Below are 17,929 nucleotides of genomic sequence, written 5' to 3'. Positions count from 1 at the left end.
ACAGCCACCTTGAGATGTTCACATGCGTTAACGAGTTCCCCTTTCAGACCTCTTCTCTAGACTAAGCAGGCCCAGCTCCTGCAGCCTCTCATGTGAGAGAGGCTGCCAGCCCTGACTCCCGTTTCCAACCGCTCTGCATTTAAACAGCTGGAAGCACAACGACATCAACCCGTGGCACAGCGGCAGCGCCACCTGAAGAAGGGAAGGGAAGGGCGGGCACCAGCGCTCGAAAGTAGGCACGGGCAGGACAGAAACCCGGCCCCTTGTGCTCTGCACAAGGCCGAGGTGACTGGACACGGAGAAGGTATGCACGCACGCCGGCCGGACACACCGGGAGCGCCGGGCAGGCGGGGCGGGACGCGGGGCCCGGCCGAGCCGCCTCACGGCTCCCCGCCCCCCTTCCGCAGCCCGCTGATAGCAACGGTGCGCGCGCAACAGCCAATCGGCGGCCGCGGGCTCGCTTCTCCCTCGCCTCCCATTGGCCCGCAGGGCCGCGGGGGCGGGGCTGGCGCGCGCCCGCCCGCTGCAGTCCCGCAGTGCCGCCGCCGCGCCGGGGCTCGCGCGCGCCACAACCGCCGCAGCGGCCGCGCGGCTCCTCCCGGTGCGGGGCGGCTCCTCCCGGTGCGGGGCGGCGCGGGAGCCGTGGGGCCGGGCCGGGCCGGGCCGGGCCGGGCTGGGCGCAGCGCGAAGGTGACTCTGCCCGCCCGCAGCGGGGATGCTGCTGCTGCTGCGGCCGCCGCCGCCGCTAGTACGGGGACTGCAGGCGGGAGCGCGGGTGGCCGCGGCGCCCGGCGGCATGTGAGCAGCGGCGGGAGCGTTCCCCGAGCCCCGCGGCAGCGCTAAGGGAGCCCCTCCCTCCGGCAGCGGTTCAGCCCGCCCGGAGGCGCAGCGCGGAGGCGGGCGGGCATCGCCGCTGCTGCCGCCCGCGAGGAGACAGCAGGAGCGGCCACAAAGCGCCGCCGCCCGCCCTCCTCCGCACGCCGCGGCGCTGCCCCTGCCAGCCCCGCTCCCGGGGACGGAGGGCGGGAGCTCCCCTCGCCCCCTCGTCACCTTCTCGCCGCCCGATCCATGGGAGGAGCGGGCCGCCTCCCCCTAGGAAGCGCCGCCGCGGCTCGCCGGGACTGAGCGGAGCGGCCGGCGGCCGGCGCGGCGGGAGGATGCCACTACTGCGGAAGGTGCTGCGCGTCTCCAACCGCTCCATGCTCGCCTTCATCTTCTTCTTCTCCTTTTCCTCGTCCTGCCTCTACTTCATCTATGTGGCCCCCGGGATCGGTGAGTCCGGAGCCGCCCCCGCGGGTAGCGCGGGTGAGGGCGGTGGTGGGGGGCGCGCCCGCCTCCCCCGGGCTGTCACCGCGGCGGGGAGGGCACGGGCGGCGCCGGGCGAGGGGCGGCTCGGCTGTCGGAACGCGATCCCGCCCGCCCGGGAAGGGTCGGGGCGGCCGGCGGGGGCGGCGGTAACGTGCGCGGATCCCGCATCTTTGTTCTGCTGCTTTCAAACGCTCTAGAAGGTTCATCTGCCATCGCGAGGTAGGTGGATGCTGCCCTTGCTTCTCCGGCTGGCAAAGCGAGGCACTGAAGCGGCTCAGCGTTTCGTCGTGTTACAGTGGTATGAATTGGGAAAGAACTGCAAAACTGCTGGAGTCACTTAAATGGACTAATCTTCCAGATTGTTAGTAACTGCATTAATAATAAAGCCCATGTGAACAAAAATGAAGAACCAGTTTGAATATTTGTTTTTACTTCTGTCAGAGGGATCTCTCTCTCTCTTCACAGGTTTTACAGTTTGGTAACTCTTCCACTTCTGAAGGAACTACTTCAGAGGGAGACAAACCCTCTGATTTAGAAGAAGCTTCATAAAGCAACTGCTCAAGTTTGTTTCTAACACAAACCAAAAAAAATTGCTGGTTTCCTTAGTTCGTTCTTCTGCTGTTACTGGGAGACCATCAGGCTTTCTCTCAGTGGATGATCCTTTTACAACTGGTTAGCATTACCCTAGAGCTAAGGCCAGTGATATCCTGTATGGTGCTCTGTGGGATTTCTTTGTGTTGTGTTCCTTGATTAGGGAACGTTTTCCTTTTTTTCCCCAGGGAACATTGCCACATATTTCTGCACATCTCCTTGCTTATCAGGTGTTACCTAAATACTTGCCAGATCATCTCTCTCTTCATCCTTAGTGCTTAGAACTTCTCTCTGCAGTCATGACTACAAAATATCCACACTGATGTGATCACTGAATATTCAGGAATTGTTTCCTGTTGATTGTGTCTTTATGCTGTTTGGCTCCCTCCTATTCACTATCTCATATTTAACTTGTAAACACTTTCAAGGTGCAGTTGTTGCTTCTATACTTAAATAGTTCTAAATAGTCCACCTATCATTCTGTGGTTTTTCTTATGTACTTCCTACAATATTGACAAGTCTGCCAATTATTTTTTTAGTTCAAGTAAATACAAAAAAAATACTAGGAAATATATAATATATATAGGGTTAGAGTTCAGAACTTTCTTGTTTGTCTGTTTTCCTGCTGAAAGGGATCTGATGTAGTCTTCCAAGTGAGAATGATGCTGATGTCCACTTAGACATCTTAGGTCTTTGAGATGCTGGTGCAGGGCACACATATAAAGTAGACTTTAATTGCAAGTAATTGATACATTATTTAAATAGCAGAGTGCAGTTTATACATCTTTGTAAGTGAAACTTGTAACATCTAACATAATGTATGCAGCTGTAGTTTTACTTTATTACTTAAATGTTTCTTGCCAATGGGTACTTTGTTAGGAAGAACCTTGTCTCACTAAGCAAGGCTTATGCAGTACCTTGCTCAGAATCAGAGCCTTTAGTGATGAGACTTTAAATTTCTGACTTCATCTTTCTGCTCAGCTGTTGGGCATTACATATCTTTTCAGCTTCCTTTGTACCAGGAATGAAATGAAATCAATGGTATGTACCAAAAGTGTTCCTGGGGTAGGTTAATTAGATCTGATCAACCCTGAGGGAAAAAAGAATCATACTCAAACTAGTCTCTCTTGTTGTCTCAGACACAAATACTGTAGTTGGCCCTTCAAGATGTGGTTTTATAATGCAAAAATCTTGGGTACTTACATGAGTTTGTGAGATTACAGCTCTTTCCAGCCACTGATCAATGCTGTGCTGCCCTAACTGTACCCACTGGTGGTGTGAACTCATCCAGCTTAAGTCAAAACCAGGCAATAATGAACTTATTCCTTGTCTGTGGCACTTCTTAGGTCCATCTTGAAGTGCTGCTGTCCTGTGCGGGTCTGAAAGATCCTGGGGAAGAGAATATAGAAAATGGTGAAGGGCAGTAGGAAAGTCTTACATCTCAGCCTATCAGCCTGCAGATGTAAAATGCTGATTTCCCAGGAATTGCTCCTTAAAATGTTACTGTGTGGAATGGAGAGAAAGAAAGTCAGATATTATCTTACTTCCTGGCAGTATAGTGGAAATGTAAGTTGCAAGAACAGAAGATTCTCAAAGCACTTAGGAACACCCAAGTTTACAGGCAGATGATTCATCTAATAATCTTATGCTCTATGCTCATGGCATTTGCATATTGTGATAGAATAGAATATTTCACTGTACTTGCACCTTTTTACTGTGTGTAATGAAATAGATGCATCTAAGTCAAGGCTGAGTGTGTGTGTGTGTGTGTGGAGAGAAGGAAAGCTAAAGGTTTCTTATTGAAGCTCAGCTACCTTACCTGTTAGCAGCTTTTCATTAAAAGTGTTCTGCATCTAAGTCATAAACAGGTTGGGATCTGTTGTAATTTATATGTAAAGATGTGTTTTACTGAAGATATTTTAGTTCACCAGAACGTTTTCTTCCTCAACAAGCTACAAGGCACAATGTCAAAGACAAAGAAAATACTAATTGTGTTTGGGAACTGGAGCTACTCCGTGGCTAGCTTCTCTTTGTGGTAGTCAGAGGAACTGAAAAGAGAGGGAGAAGTTGGACTCCCAAATGTTTTATAGAGCAGCAGTGTACTGGAAGGTGGGAGAGGAAAAATACATGAGTTATGCAGCAGAATGGTTTTGTGAGATGTCAAAGTTGACTGAAATTTTGAATTCTTATGGGCTAATGGAGTGGGAGTCCCCCACAGTAAGCAATTCATGGCTTATCAAGGGAAAAGACATCTGCACATGTAAGCCCTTAGCACTGGAAGAATTCTCAAAGAGGTCACTATCACATTCCCTTTGACCTTCAAACTATTTAGAAAGTAGAGTTACTGCTTTTTTTTGACAAAACTGCAAATTTTGTAACAAATGGCGTTTAGATCAACTTGAAGTATTGACAATTTGTTTAGAAGAAAGAAATTGTAATTGCTTATATTAAGGTATTTAATTATTTGTCTAATATTTAAAAGTTTTCATTTGCACCATAATTCCAGATATTGCAATAATATCACTGTTCTGTTTTTGAAAAGACCTCTCAGAATGTTAGTTCTTTGGGAAACAGAAGCTTTTATTATTCCATGTACTTCAGAATACAAGGGGAGGAAAACCACATTTTCATGTTTTCAGATGTGGTTCTGTGTTTTGAGATGAAGACCTATAGTACTGTAATTAATATAAAAATATATGGTTTAAATGGTTGAGAAGAATTCATACACTATGTTGGGATTGTTCATGTGCCTGCTTTTCCCTTTCTGTAAGCACAGATGATTGGATGAGGTAGAGGTGATTGCAACCCTACCTCAGCACCCTGGTAGTCTTTTGATAGTCAGAGAAGCTGAAACACAAGAGCAGATTGATTTCTAACTATTAATTAGAGAAGACAACTATTTTTCTAATTTTAATTTTTCCTGTTTAATTCAGTGGATGTTTCAGAGGAAAACCTTAATAGATAGGATGGCAAGTTAAAATGGTCAAAAACATTTAAAATGCTTAAAATTTAAAAGAAATCATTTAAATGTTTAATGACACTTCTGTGAGATAGTCTCAAGTATTTAATAAAAGCAGATAAGAGGTGCTGCTTCTCCAGAATGACCACTTTTGTGACAGTAGTTCATTTTGTGCTTCTCTGGTTAAGCAGAAACTGAAATTTCTGATCTTGAATTACTAGCCTGTGATTCTGCAACTTCATTGAAAGTTGCAAATATTCATGTATTAGTTAAAGGCTGAAGAGGCTAGATAAGAGCAGGAATATTTGGCACCAACATGGGGATTTTTTCAGTGTTATAGATAAAAGTAGTAATAAAAGGGACTCAAATAATTTATGTCTGGTCCTGACAGCCATCCAGAACCCATTTGTAGGTTTGAGTTTACATCGTGGAAAGGATCTAAAGATTAGGAGAATAAGACAAATTAACAAGGCAATGGTGACCAAGGGAGAGCATTTGCTGGTCTAATTTCACTGCCAAACCAATCTGAGTATTGCAAGAGACATTTTTTTTTTCTTTTTTTCCTGTTTTTCCCATTTGTTCTCAGCATTATAACTGAAATTACATTGGACAGATCTCAGAAAATGATCTCTTATTCATCCCTCGGTTATTCCTTTCTGTCTTGCTGCAGCAGAGAACCTTTGCCAGACTGAGAGGAAGAGTATCTTAGAGCTCTTCATATTGTAGTTGATTGCAGTCTAGTTTTTCAGCCAGAGAGTGCTTGAGTACTGGAACAGGCTCTCCAGGGAAGAGGTCACAGCATCAGGCCTGACAGAGTTCAAGAAGTGCTTGGACAATGTTCTCAGGCACATGGTGACATTCTTGGAGTGTCCTGTGCAGGGTCAGTAGTTGCACTCCATGGTCCTGATGGGTTCTTTCCAACTCAGCTCATTCTAAGATTCTAGCTTGTCTACCTTGGATGTAATGACCTATGCAGTTCAAATAAGAACTGGTTATGAAACAGTGCAGTGATCAAAGAAGATGCAGTCTGCTTTGACATCAGTAACTAAGAATTGTGAAGGGTGAAATGAGTTTGAAGAGGAAAAAACAGCTAATGTTTTCTCTCTTATGGTCTTCTGCTTCTTTTATTAAAATCTTGCTGCTTTTTTGTCAGTCCTGACCAAAAGGCAGCTGTGCAGCTTGCATGGAACTTCGAATAATCTCTATTGGTTTTAGCTCCCAATTCTATATAAATCTATTTCCTGTTCTGTTGCTAGTTTTCGTAATAGGAAGAATGATATCACTCCTTTTTGAACTTGTGCAGAAATAGAGAAGAGTCCTGAAAATGCTATGAGCAAGATAAATGCTTATCATGGCTTTCAGGTGCTGAGCCCATAAATATGGGCACAGCCTTTGTGCTGGTATTCTTTGTTCCTGGCATCTGTGGCAGTTGTGGCATTTCTAAAGACTTGCTGTTTGATTACAGAATAATTTAGATTGTCAGGGCCACCTGGAAGTCACCTGATCCAACCTCCTGCTGAAAGCAGATCCTACTGGATCAAATTGCTCAGTGTCGTGTCCACTTGAGTTTTTGAATAAATCCGGGGATGAAGATTTTGCTGTCTCTCTGGGAAACCTGTTCCAGTGTCAGACAACTGTGAGAAAATTGTAATATGTAATAGTAATATCTCACCTTATGTTCATTGCCTTGTGTCTTTTGACTGACTACTTTCAAGTGTTCAATTTAGTCTTCTCTTAACAAGAATACTGTATTGCTGAAGACAGGGAAAAAAAAAAAAGTACCCTGCTCTTAGCCATTTCTATTTCAGACTGAGCAAACCCATCTATTTTAGTTTCTGCTTGTACATAATATGCTTGATTTTGGAAGGTTTCCTCTGGACTTGTTCTGGTATTAATATTTGGTTCTTACTGGGATGTCCAAACTGGACAAATATGATTTTACAAGCTGAAGAGACAACAGTTGCTGGTATGGATGTGCTGGTTATACTGTTGCCAGTACAGGGCAGGATACTGTTGACTATGCTTGCCACAATGATAGGGGGCTGGTAATACCCTGTCTGAGGGTTTTGTAATAGAGCCTCTGTATAGGTTTAATGCAGATCTAGGGCTGCAGTGAAATAGGACTAATATAACTTGCTTGTCTCTCGTGCTGTGTGGAAGTATCTGATAAAAGGCTGATGAGTTTTTGCAGGGTGTGGTAGATGTTCATGTTAGTATTTTTCTTTCCCTGTTATTGCCTTCTTTTATTTCTTTCTAGGGAATTATTATCATGGGTCTCTTACAAGTTTCTTGAGTAAATGAAACTTGTCTGTCCCATTGTTTTATAATTTCTGCAGGGAAATGCCTGTACTACAGAACTGGTTGTTGTTTGGGAGCTATTTTCAGCTATATTCCATTATTAAAGTTCTCCTGTTATTAAAGGCTTCATTTGGAGCAGGAGTACTTTCATTAGTTGCAGAGGTCTTCTTGCTTGCATTGCAGTTTTTCATGTCACTTCTGCAAATTACCATCAAATTCTTTACCTGTGAAATTGTGGTTTACTTTCTGATTAATAGGGACTTTTTTTCTCTTGTGCAGAGGGGAAATGGAGATTTAAACACTCTGCTTGATCTCTGATTTCCAGTGATCAAATGTTCCTCAGCATTCTGACTAAGCACTTGAGCTCCTTGAACCCACTGAACACGGGCAGTGTCATGGGTACATTTTCTCCCTTGGTCTGGGAGGTGCAAAGACTTTTCCATTATGTTGGCCCAGCACAGTCATTCCTAGCACTTGATGCTGAATAAATTATTGTAGCTCTGTCATTCATGACTGTCTTTCACTTTTACCAACAGATTAACTTTGACTAAACATGCATATTTATTTCTGAATCAGTTCTTCTGCATTTTTATCTGATAGTTTTCCTAAAGCCCTTAGGTATTACTTGTTATTTGTCAGGGAACTTGCCTGCGTAAGATTTCAATCAGTATACATTTTGTGATGTTGTTCTTAGTCAGAAAACAGAAATAAGCCAGGTACTTATGGTGTGCAGCTAACTTCACAAGGACAAACTAATTATGAGACTTCATGTGAAATGAATTTTCACTTTAGCCAGCCAGTTATTTGAATGCATTCTTCTCATGGGTTGAGAAAGAGAGATTGTATACCCTGAGGACATTTATCTGAATTGTGATGCCTTACTGACAGGGCCAAAGCTTTAACCATTTCCACATCTGTCTGTGGTGAAAAATAGCTTATCTACTGGCTTTTGATAAATAAGACTATTTCTACAAGTGACTATTTTTACTTGCTTTTCTATAGCTCTTACTCTTAGGTAATCTTTTGTATTCAAATTATGCAATCGTATTATGGGGAGCAGCATGAAATAATTATGCTTTGTGTGGGATCCACTGTGAGCACAGTGCAGAGATTGGTTTCAGGACTTTAAAATACAAAAGATGCTTTTTTGCAAGGTATTGCCAATGGCCAGTTCACTTTCTTAGATTTGTGCTCGTCCTTCTTTACCTTCAGTTCATTGTGTGTTTATTGAATTATTCTACTGCTTACTGTGTAATCAACTAATAGCCTGAGAGGATAGAATAGTATCAAATATGTTAGAAGTTTTATTGAACATTTTATCCTTTATTATGCCTAAACTACTGTTAGAAAAAGAAATTTTGATTCAATTTTTTCACTGTAAATGGAGATCCCCTCATTCGCTGTCTCCCAATAAACAGTGAACTGATATTTATCCAATTCCTCAGACTTGCAGTCAGAGGACTCATCCATTGACATATCCACTGTTGCAGGGAATATACAGAGGTTGTCTGAAGTATTAAAAAACCAATTTGGAACTTCTCTGTTGCAGCTGATACAGATTTGTCCATCTACACCATTTGAAAGATCACTGTTAGCCACCAGAAACACTGGTAGCTTTTGTTTTTCTCAACAGATTGAGGTGATTTATGTCTTTCTAAGATATTTTTCTTATAAGGAGGTATACATATACAGACTCAAATGCAGTCTCCCTATCCCTCTGAAATCAGATTGGATTTATTATTATTTTACAAATAGTGCAAAACTGCCATTGAATATTGAAAAACAAATGAAATAAAGAATATATTTCAAGGCATAAAGTTTTTTCTTTTTTTATGCTGTTGTATCTGTTTTAAAAACAACTTCTGATTAACAACAAATGTGTAAAAATAAATACAGTGCTAAGGAAGTTGGACACTTGCAATAGTATTTATTGATGTTTGTTGTAGATTTCCATTTTTGAATAGGAACCAGTTTACAGCAGTCTTATATTACTTGGGGTATTGTCCTTCACAGCTAAATTGTTTAATGAATCAGTTTCACAGACTAAAGTCATTATACTGCAGAAAATATTCTAGCTCCTGGAATTCTAACTGTTATATTTCAGAAGCAATCTCAGCAATCTATTTACTGTTTATTTAGATTAATCATAGAATTTAATCTTTGACACTTCTATGTTAATTTGCCATGTGTGAACTCTGCCAATAGCGTATTTCTAACTCCAGTATTGCTGAGAACAATATCCCGTAACCTTGTGATAAGAAGAGACCCATGTGGGACTTGTTTTAGAAATGCTCCCATGAGATGATTTCCCATTTACAATTACTAGTGGAACATAGATGAACAAGGACCTTCTGTGAAAAAAACCAAACACAAAAATAATTCAGTGGGAGGAAGTAATCTCAGGGAATGTGGGAGGAATACAGAAAAAATACCTGAGCATCCAGGGATGCAGTTAGGAAAGCTAAAGCCCAAATGGAACTGAGTCTGGCCAGGGATGTCAAAGACAACAAGAAGCATTTCCATAAGTACAGAGGTGATAAGAAGAAAACTCAGGATAACGTGAACCCATGCTCAGTGAGAAAGACACACACTAAGAAGTCTGCAATACTGAATGTCACCTTTTCACAGTCTTTATTAACAAGACCACTCTGCACAAAGTCCAACTCCCTGAGACCAGTCTGGAGCAAGTCTGGACCTTTCTTTTAACCTGTTTGAATCTATACCAATTTTTATGCAATATGTTGAATGTGCTTTTCAGAAGTCCCATGAAAACAGCTGTTGACTAGCAGATGAGTAACTTCAGGGGCAATGGTCATTTGTCAAGACCTGTTGCCTGTAAAGCCATATTTACTGCATTTGGATCTTGCAGAATCCATGGGTTCTCTATGAAATATTTCCTATCTGAGTTTTTCAGCATTTTTTTCCCCCAGAAAGATCAGTGAATGATGTTATAACTGCTCTGATAGATTATCTTTTTTTTTTTAAGAGGCATGTTAACTTTTTGCTAATTGCTTTGAAAATATTCTTGACATAGTGCTTTTTTCCATGTTGTTGGGTTTGTTTCGCCTTGGATTTCTGGTTTTGCTTTGGCATTGAAAAGCAAAAGCTGCATTTGAAAATCAAATTTGTGGCCTCCGAGTCTGTCCATTTTTGTTTGGCATTTAAAAATAATTTTTGGCAATAATTAATACTCTTCTATGTTTTTAAAGTCATCACATTTCTAACTTCCTAGTCCTGTTCAGAATGTCAGTCATTGACCCAGTTTCAAATTCGCTTGTCCTGTTGTATATTTTACTACATTGGTTTCTTCTAAGTGCGTGGCATATTTTTCTGTGCTTCAGTGTACGAGTACAGCATGATAACTTACTAAGTTTCTATATAAAAATAAGTCTTGTGCTTTTCCTGTGAAATTGTGGGATGATAAACTAAAGCAGTATTGTGAGAAGTGCTTTGATTTTTTGGTGTACTGCTTGGAAGGAGCTTGATTCCCTAATAAAGAGTAATCTGTGAATGATATAATTTTCTTTAAAAAAAGGGGTAAATAGTCTTCAAGTGAATACTTAAATAACAAAAAGTCATCTGATATAAAACACTGAGCCATTTTTACTTTTTTTTTATACTTTTAGAATTCATGCATTGCCCCCCCCAACAGTCTAGCACATAAAACTATTAATAACTAGTGAGCTATAAAAATTTGAGAGAAAAAATGATTCATCTGATACTTTTAATATGTCCTCTGAAATACAGGATGATGTCTTTAATGCCGTAATGTGTGTTATTAGAATAAGTTTTAAATAATGCCCTAAAACTAGCACTTTTGATTATTGACATGTGGCTGTGTGTTCATGGTTGCTGATGCAGAGCTGGATCAATTGATAGGAAAACTTCATCTGAATTAGTTATGAGCTCTGAGCTGACACTTGAAGTTGTTTGAGATGGAACACAGTATAGTATTGACTCCAAGGTGTACTATAGGTGTGTGTTGTCTTATATTTCTCACTGCACTTTCCATCTGATTAACCTGTAAACTGTGTGACAGCCTGGATTCTATGTTTCTTGAGCCAGAAATTCTCTTTCTTACTTATTATGAACCATGTACAGTGAAATAAGAAGAATATGAATAAAATTGCTTCTAGGTGTTACATTGTTAGATGTTTTCTTTGGTTACATGTGAAATTTTGCCTTTCTGGTTTATGCTTTGCCTTGCACTGTGACAGCGATGGTTGGTACAAATGCAGAAAGATGAAAGTAGATGAAAAATCACAGATTAGTTGAGGTTGAAAGGGATCTCTGGAGTTTATCTAGTCCAACCTCCCTACTCAAGAAGTACCACCTGGAGCCAATTGCTCAGGCCCTTGTCCAGGAGGCTTTAGAATATTTCTGAGGGTATTCTCCACAACCACTGTGAGCAACTTGTGCCAGTGCTCTGTCCCACTCACAATATAAAAGTGTTTCCTGGTGTTCAGATGGAACATCCTGTGTTTCAGTTTGTGCCCACTGCCTCTGGTTCTGTCCTTGAGCACCACTGAAAAGTGGCTGGCTCTGTCCCTTTTTGCACCTTCCCTTCGTAGACATTGTGTACATATACACCTGCGCTTTGTACACATTAATGTGACCTCCTGAGCCTCCTCTTGTGGGCTCAGCAATCCCTGTTCTCTCAGCCTTTCCTGACAGAGGTGATGCTTCACTCCCTTTGTCTTCTTCATGGCCTGTTTTTGGATGCTCTCCAGGATGTCCATGTTCTCTATTACACTGTGAAGATCAGAGCTGGACACTACACCAGGTGTGGCTTGAACAGTGCTGAGTGAAGGCTGTGAAGGACCACCTTGACCTGCTGACAGCATTCTTCCTAATGCAGCCCAGGATGCTGTTGGCCTTCTTTGCAGCACACAGCTGGCTCATGTTCCGCTTGATGTCCATCAGGACCTCCAAAGCCTCTTCTGTCAAGCTGCTTTCTGGTTGGATGCCCCTAAGCATATTTTGGTGTCCGGGTTTGTTCCTCCCTCCCCAGATGCAGAAATTTGCACTGTTCCTTGTGAACTGCATGAAGTCCATGTCAGCACATTTCTCCAGCCTGCTAAGGTACCCCTGGATGACAGCATGGCCCTTTGGCATATCAGCTACTTACCCCTCTTTTGTGTCATAATTAAACTTTGTGAGGTCTTGTTCTGCCTGTCATCCAGATTATTAATGAAGGTGTTAAACAGGAATGAACCTGGTATTGACCCCTGGGCTACATCACTGGTCACTGACCTCACCTTTTGGGCTTGGTCAGTCAGCTTTTGATCCAGCTCACCGTTTGCCTAGCCAGCCTGTACATCAACAGTTTGTCAATGAGAGTCTTATGGGATACAGTGTGAAAGGCCTTACTGAAGTCCTGGTAGACAATGCCCCTTGCTCTTTCCTTATCTATCTTCACCAGAGAAGGTTCCCAGTTGGTTGACTGTTTCTGATGATTTTCTTGTCATTTATGTACCTGAAGAATGGTTTCCAGGATTAGCTGCTCCATCACCTTCCCTGGGATCAAGCTGAGACTGATCAGCCTGTACTTCTCTGGGTCTTCCTTCTTGAAGATAGGAGTGACATTTGCTTTCCTCTAGTCTTCAGGTATTTCTCCCACCCATCACGATTGATCAAAGATGGTCAGGAGTGGCTGTGCAATGACATCTGCCATCTCCCTGCACACTTGGTACACCTCATAAGGGCCCACGGACTTAACCTGTGCCCTGTTTGCTTAATTCTTCCACCAAGGGCAAGAGTACAGCTTCCTTGCTCCAGACTGGTCTCAGGGAGTTGGACTTTGTGCAGAGTGGTCTTGTTAATATAGACTGTGAAAAGGTGACATTCAGTATTGCAGACTTCTTAGTGTGTGTCTTTCTCACTGAGCATGGGTTCACGTTATCCTGAGTTTTCTTCTTATCACCTCTATACTTATGGAAATGCTTCTTGTTGTCTTTGACATCCCTGGCCAGACTCAGTTCCATTTGGGCTTTAGCTTTCCTAACTGCATCCCTGGATGCTCAGGTATTTTTTCTGTATTCCTCCCACATTCCCTGAGATTACTTCCTCCCACTGAATTATTTTTGTGTTTGGTTTTTTTCACAGGAGGTCCTTGTTCATCTATGCAGGCCTCCTGGCATATTACCTGTTTTCATAGTTGTTGACATGGATCTCTTGTAAGCTTAAAGGATATTGTCCCTGAAAATTACCCAGCTTTCTTGCCCCTATCTTCACTTGAAGGCTTTATCCCATGGGACCCCACCACACAGATATTCGAAGAGGCCAAAGTCTGCTCTCTTGAAGTCCAGGGTTGTGAGCTTTCTTTTGTGTCTTCCTGCCCCATGGATCCTGAACTTCACCATCTCATGATCTCTGCAGCCAAGGCTGCTTTTGATCTTCATATCCCCAGTGAATCCCTCCTCCTTGGTAAGTATGAGGCTCTGCAGATTACTTCCTCTCACTGACTCTGGCACTTGTGGCAGGAAGTTGCCATCAGGGCACACCAGGATCCTTCTGGAGTTTTATCTGGCTGCCCTCTGCTGTCAGTCATCCCCCACCGCACTGGAAGAAAAGCTGTGTTTCTGTTGCTGTTTTGGCGTGTGAGGGTTTAATACTTTGTTGCTGTTGCTGCTGGCTGGTGTGACACCTCAACTGCACTCTTTGTCACAGCTCTTTGCCAACCAACCTGTTCCAGTAGATGAGATTTGTTTTTAGGACTAAATTAATATCTTTGATTTTTGCCTAATGTTTTAGCTTCTGATGTAATTAATTGGCTGCTCAAGCATCTGCTGCTACCTAAGCAGCTACTGAATGATGGTGGCATAAACTGAGGAGATCTGAACTCCTTGTAACTGTGATTGCGCTGCAGAGCCAGGCAGTGGGAAAAAGACTGCCCAGAAAGGACAATGTTTCATTCCTCATGAATTCCTGTGTTATTTGTGTAAAGTTGGATAGTGTGTTGACAAGCAGCTCAGCAAGAAAGAGGAGGTAGACTACAAGAATTACTTGATAAAAACATGACAAGGTTGGATCTTCCTGGCAGCAAGAGCAGCTCTTGCATACTTAAGCCAAGGTGGCAGCAGGCTTTACCTGGTTGGGTTTTTTCAATTTTGTCTTTTCATGATGTCTATTTTGAGACAAATGCCTTTTCTAACTTTCACAAAGGTCTTGTGTGTTTGTTCAAATTTCTACTCTGTGTCAGAAGGGGTAAGTACTTGACTTAAGGGAAGATGTAGGTGCTTTTGCAGAAAATCTTATTTTTCCAAGGTTTATGTCTACATTATCTGGACTGCAGTAACATTTCCCATAAAAATTGAGAACATTTACATGGCCTCTTGGTTTTATTGTGGACTTGTTTGAAAATTCTTACTCTCCATTCTTTACTATATCAGGTTCCTAAGACTTTTGCCCTTTTTATTGTTTCCTCCATTTCACTCCAGGGGAGTGAGCAAGCAACTCAGTTGGGACTTAGCTGTTAGCCACATTAACCTACCACACCTGGTTTATGTGAATTATCCTTCTATAAACCTGCTGAAAGCTCTATAAACCTTCTGCAGAGTTAAACATTCAAGTGACTTTAGCTTTTGGTATCACATTAAAAAGAAGAATAAAGCACACAGTCTTCCAGAGATTAGCTCTGAAAACAGTATTTACTAACAGATTTATATTAAAAAACCCGCTTTATTTTAATGTTGAAATAGGAAAATATTGACGAGAAGAGCTGTACCTATGGGATCTGTACCTATGTATCTAACTTACTTGGGGGAAAAGATGATACCAATTTAAAATATATTAAAGTTTGTAGAAAGAAATTTTTTGTTATTTAAGAATTTTTGATCCTATTTGAAAGGCAAATATGCCCATGGTTTTACTTTCAGGAAAACCTTGAATTTTGAAATTGTTTGTTTGAAGGTAAATAATTGTTCTTGGAGGAACAAATCAAAATGCCTTTATTTTGATTCCAAAAGGAGGAGGTTTCTTGAGTAGGTAACTTCATTTATGAATTCATGAATTGTACAGATTCCTTGAAATGCTTAGTAGAGACACCCTAAAACTCCCAGTATCTGAATGGAAAGCTACAAATGGAATGAAACAATTGGAACCACAGTGTGTTACTTTACATGAATTGGGTTAAAATTTTGAGAAGTTTTTGTGTAAATTTTGTGTAAGAAATCTGAATATTATCTCTTGTCTTGAATCCTGGTAAGAATCTTTCTTCTGGGATTTCCTACTTGTTGTCAGGCCAAGGTTGTAGCTTTTTTTTGTTTTTTGCTTCTGTTCTGGTGGCCAGAAAGTGTTGAGACTACTTCAGGATTGTAGCAGCTGAGTAACTTTTACACTCATGTAAACTCTTGTTAACTCATGCAGTTAGTCATGCTGGCCAAGGGTTTGAGAATTACATGCCATGCATGGCACCTGGCATGTTCAGAGCCTCTCTTTTAGCTGTCAACATTCCTTGTTTTAATAAGGAGTTCTTTGAAAGCAAGGACAGCCCCCTCAGTCATTAATTTAAAAATTAAGACATTATTGTAGGACTTAGAAATATTTTTCCTTGAAAGATTAAGCTGTTTTTTTATCTCTGTGGGTGTTGGTAGTATTGTTTGCTAATGTGGTGGAATTAACCACTGTGTTTTCCTCTGGAAATGCCCCCAGTCCCTCATACACAGCTCTCTGTAGCTCTGGACTCGCTGTGTCGGGCTATAAGAAATTATTGGTTGATCTGGAGTTACTCGTGTCATGCCACTGGTGCTGAGTCATCTGATGGAGTTCCTGACATAATTTTCTAATAATCTCTTTAATAATTCCTGAGATAATTTTCTTTAATCTCTTTACTTATTTGTCATCCTGGTATGTTTAGTTCTTGCCCCCAAAGATGCAGAGCATTTTTTTGTTGTTTGGGTGGTTACGAGTTACAGGGAGCCAAATATTCCCCAGACAACTGAGTGCTTAATGTAGGTGAAGTGAGAGATGATCCCTTTGACCCTCTTTGCTACCTTCTGTAAAGGACATTTGTCCTTCCCTTTGCAATATTTTTTTAGCTCTTTGAGTCCTGAGTAGGCATTTGCTCACTCAGATATAAATGCAGCTTCATTTCTACCTTACTAACTTCTATTGAATACAAAGAAACGTCTTGAGATTGTATTTGGGGCTTTGGGTGCAAGACTGAGACAGAGAAATATTTCATGCTGTTGTTGTTAGTGAGTCACTTAATTACTCAGAATGTTGATTTACTCACTCTTGATGTCTATAATAAATATTTCATGTATAATTATAAAACATTAATACTTTGAGATTGGCAGAGATTTGTAACAGTTGTATAACAAAGCAGCTGTTTGGAGTGAATGAATAAACAGTACAATTTGACTGGAAGTTGTGTTAACTAGTGAGTAAAGAAGGAACCATTAGATGGGTCTAAAAGATTTTCTAGACTTTTTTTTGTCCTATATTTCAATTACTTTTTATAGATCTATATATGAGACATGTATCTACATATGAAAATGTTTTATTGGTAAATTAAATTTTCTTGTCACTCTCAGTTGCTTTTTGTTAGTTAAAGAGAAATGAAAGTGTCATATAAAATGTGTATTGATAGTCTGTAGTTTTTGGGTTTGAATAGAGCCATGGTTATGAATCCATTTTATTCTTTTCTATTGTTGCTGTTAGTTTTCACTGTGTGGACCTTCATCTCAAAAAATTATTGTTCACTGACCATGGATTCAGACACAGTAAAAAATGTTGAACACATTGTAGATGTATGTTAGAATAATTTGGAAATGCAATATTTTAATACAAATTCAAAATTGTTTTTTTGTTTTATCAGCAAACACGTATCTCTTTATGGTGCAAGCTCGTGGTATAATGTTGAGAGAAAATGTAAAAACAATAGGACACATGATAAGACTGTACACTAACAAAAATACTACATTGAATGGCACAGGTAAGAATATTTTTAATGTATTTTTTAAAAGACCTCTTTTTTCAATTTTTAAAAAAGCCAATCATTAATGACATAGCTCGATTATGAAAATTTAGACCCAAATCCTACTTCTCTGAAATTGGAGTCAAGGTCAAATAGTTACTTTTTATCAGTTCACTTCAGTAGGAAATATTTCTATTAGCTATAACAAAGATACTTGTATTTAACCATTATTCCTCTACAGTAATAAAATGCTTTTAAAATCATGCTGCTAGGAATTTGTTAACTAAAAATTAATGCTCTCACCTGCATGATGATGAGTTACAATTTCAGTGGGTAACATAGGTTTTTACAAAAATCAATTCTTCTTTTTAAGATTATCCTGAAGGAAACAATTCTAGTGACTGTGTTGCTCAAACAACAATGTATCTTCCAGAGAACTTCACCTACTCTCCTTACCAGCCTTGTCCAGAGAAACTGCCTTACATGAGTAAGTTTTAAAGTGACCTTAATGTTTATCTAGTAAATTAAATTGTATTTTAAACAAAACACAGTTATTTTAATATAAAATATAATTGTTAGGAGTCTAAATATATAACAGAAATTAATGAATAAAATACATCTAATAATGCACAATGATGCTTAGCAGAAGCATCCTGTAACTAATTACCTGTAACTAATGTGTTACTGAAATTTTGGTCTCTATTAATCACCTTTACTAATTTGAAATAATTGAACTACTGATTTGTAAGAGAGAAAATGTCACATAGTTTCTGAAGTTATTTGTAATGCATTCCAGAATTCTAACCTCTTGTCTTTTAGACACCTGGCTTAATCTGTGGGCTGTCATTCAGCAT

General features: G+C 40.8%; 1 protein-coding gene across 1 annotated transcript in view; it reads left to right on the top strand.

Annotated features, from left to right (window-relative positions):
- The first annotated feature begins 653 nt into the window (after positions 1-653).
- Positions 654-17,929, top strand: part of B4GALT6 (beta-1,4-galactosyltransferase 6) — a 30,944-nt gene continuing 13,668 nt past the window's right edge. Inside the window, exons 1-3 of the mRNA XM_036378580.2 lie at positions 654-1,272; positions 16,977-17,093; positions 17,449-17,562. Coding sequence (XP_036234473.1) covers positions 1,158-1,272; positions 16,977-17,093; positions 17,449-17,562 — 346 coding nt within the window. The 5' untranslated portion in view covers positions 654-1,157. The remainder of the gene's footprint in view (positions 1,273-16,976; positions 17,094-17,448; positions 17,563-17,929) is intronic.

The sequence above is a fragment of the Molothrus ater genome, chromosome 1 (genome assembly GCF_012460135.2).
Source record: "Molothrus ater isolate BHLD 08-10-18 breed brown headed cowbird chromosome 1, BPBGC_Mater_1.1, whole genome shotgun sequence".
NCBI lineage: Eukaryota > Metazoa > Chordata > Aves > Passeriformes > Icteridae > Molothrus > Molothrus ater.
The sequence above is the reverse complement of the archived record's forward strand: the minus strand, read 5'-3'. Positions and strand labels throughout refer to the sequence as shown.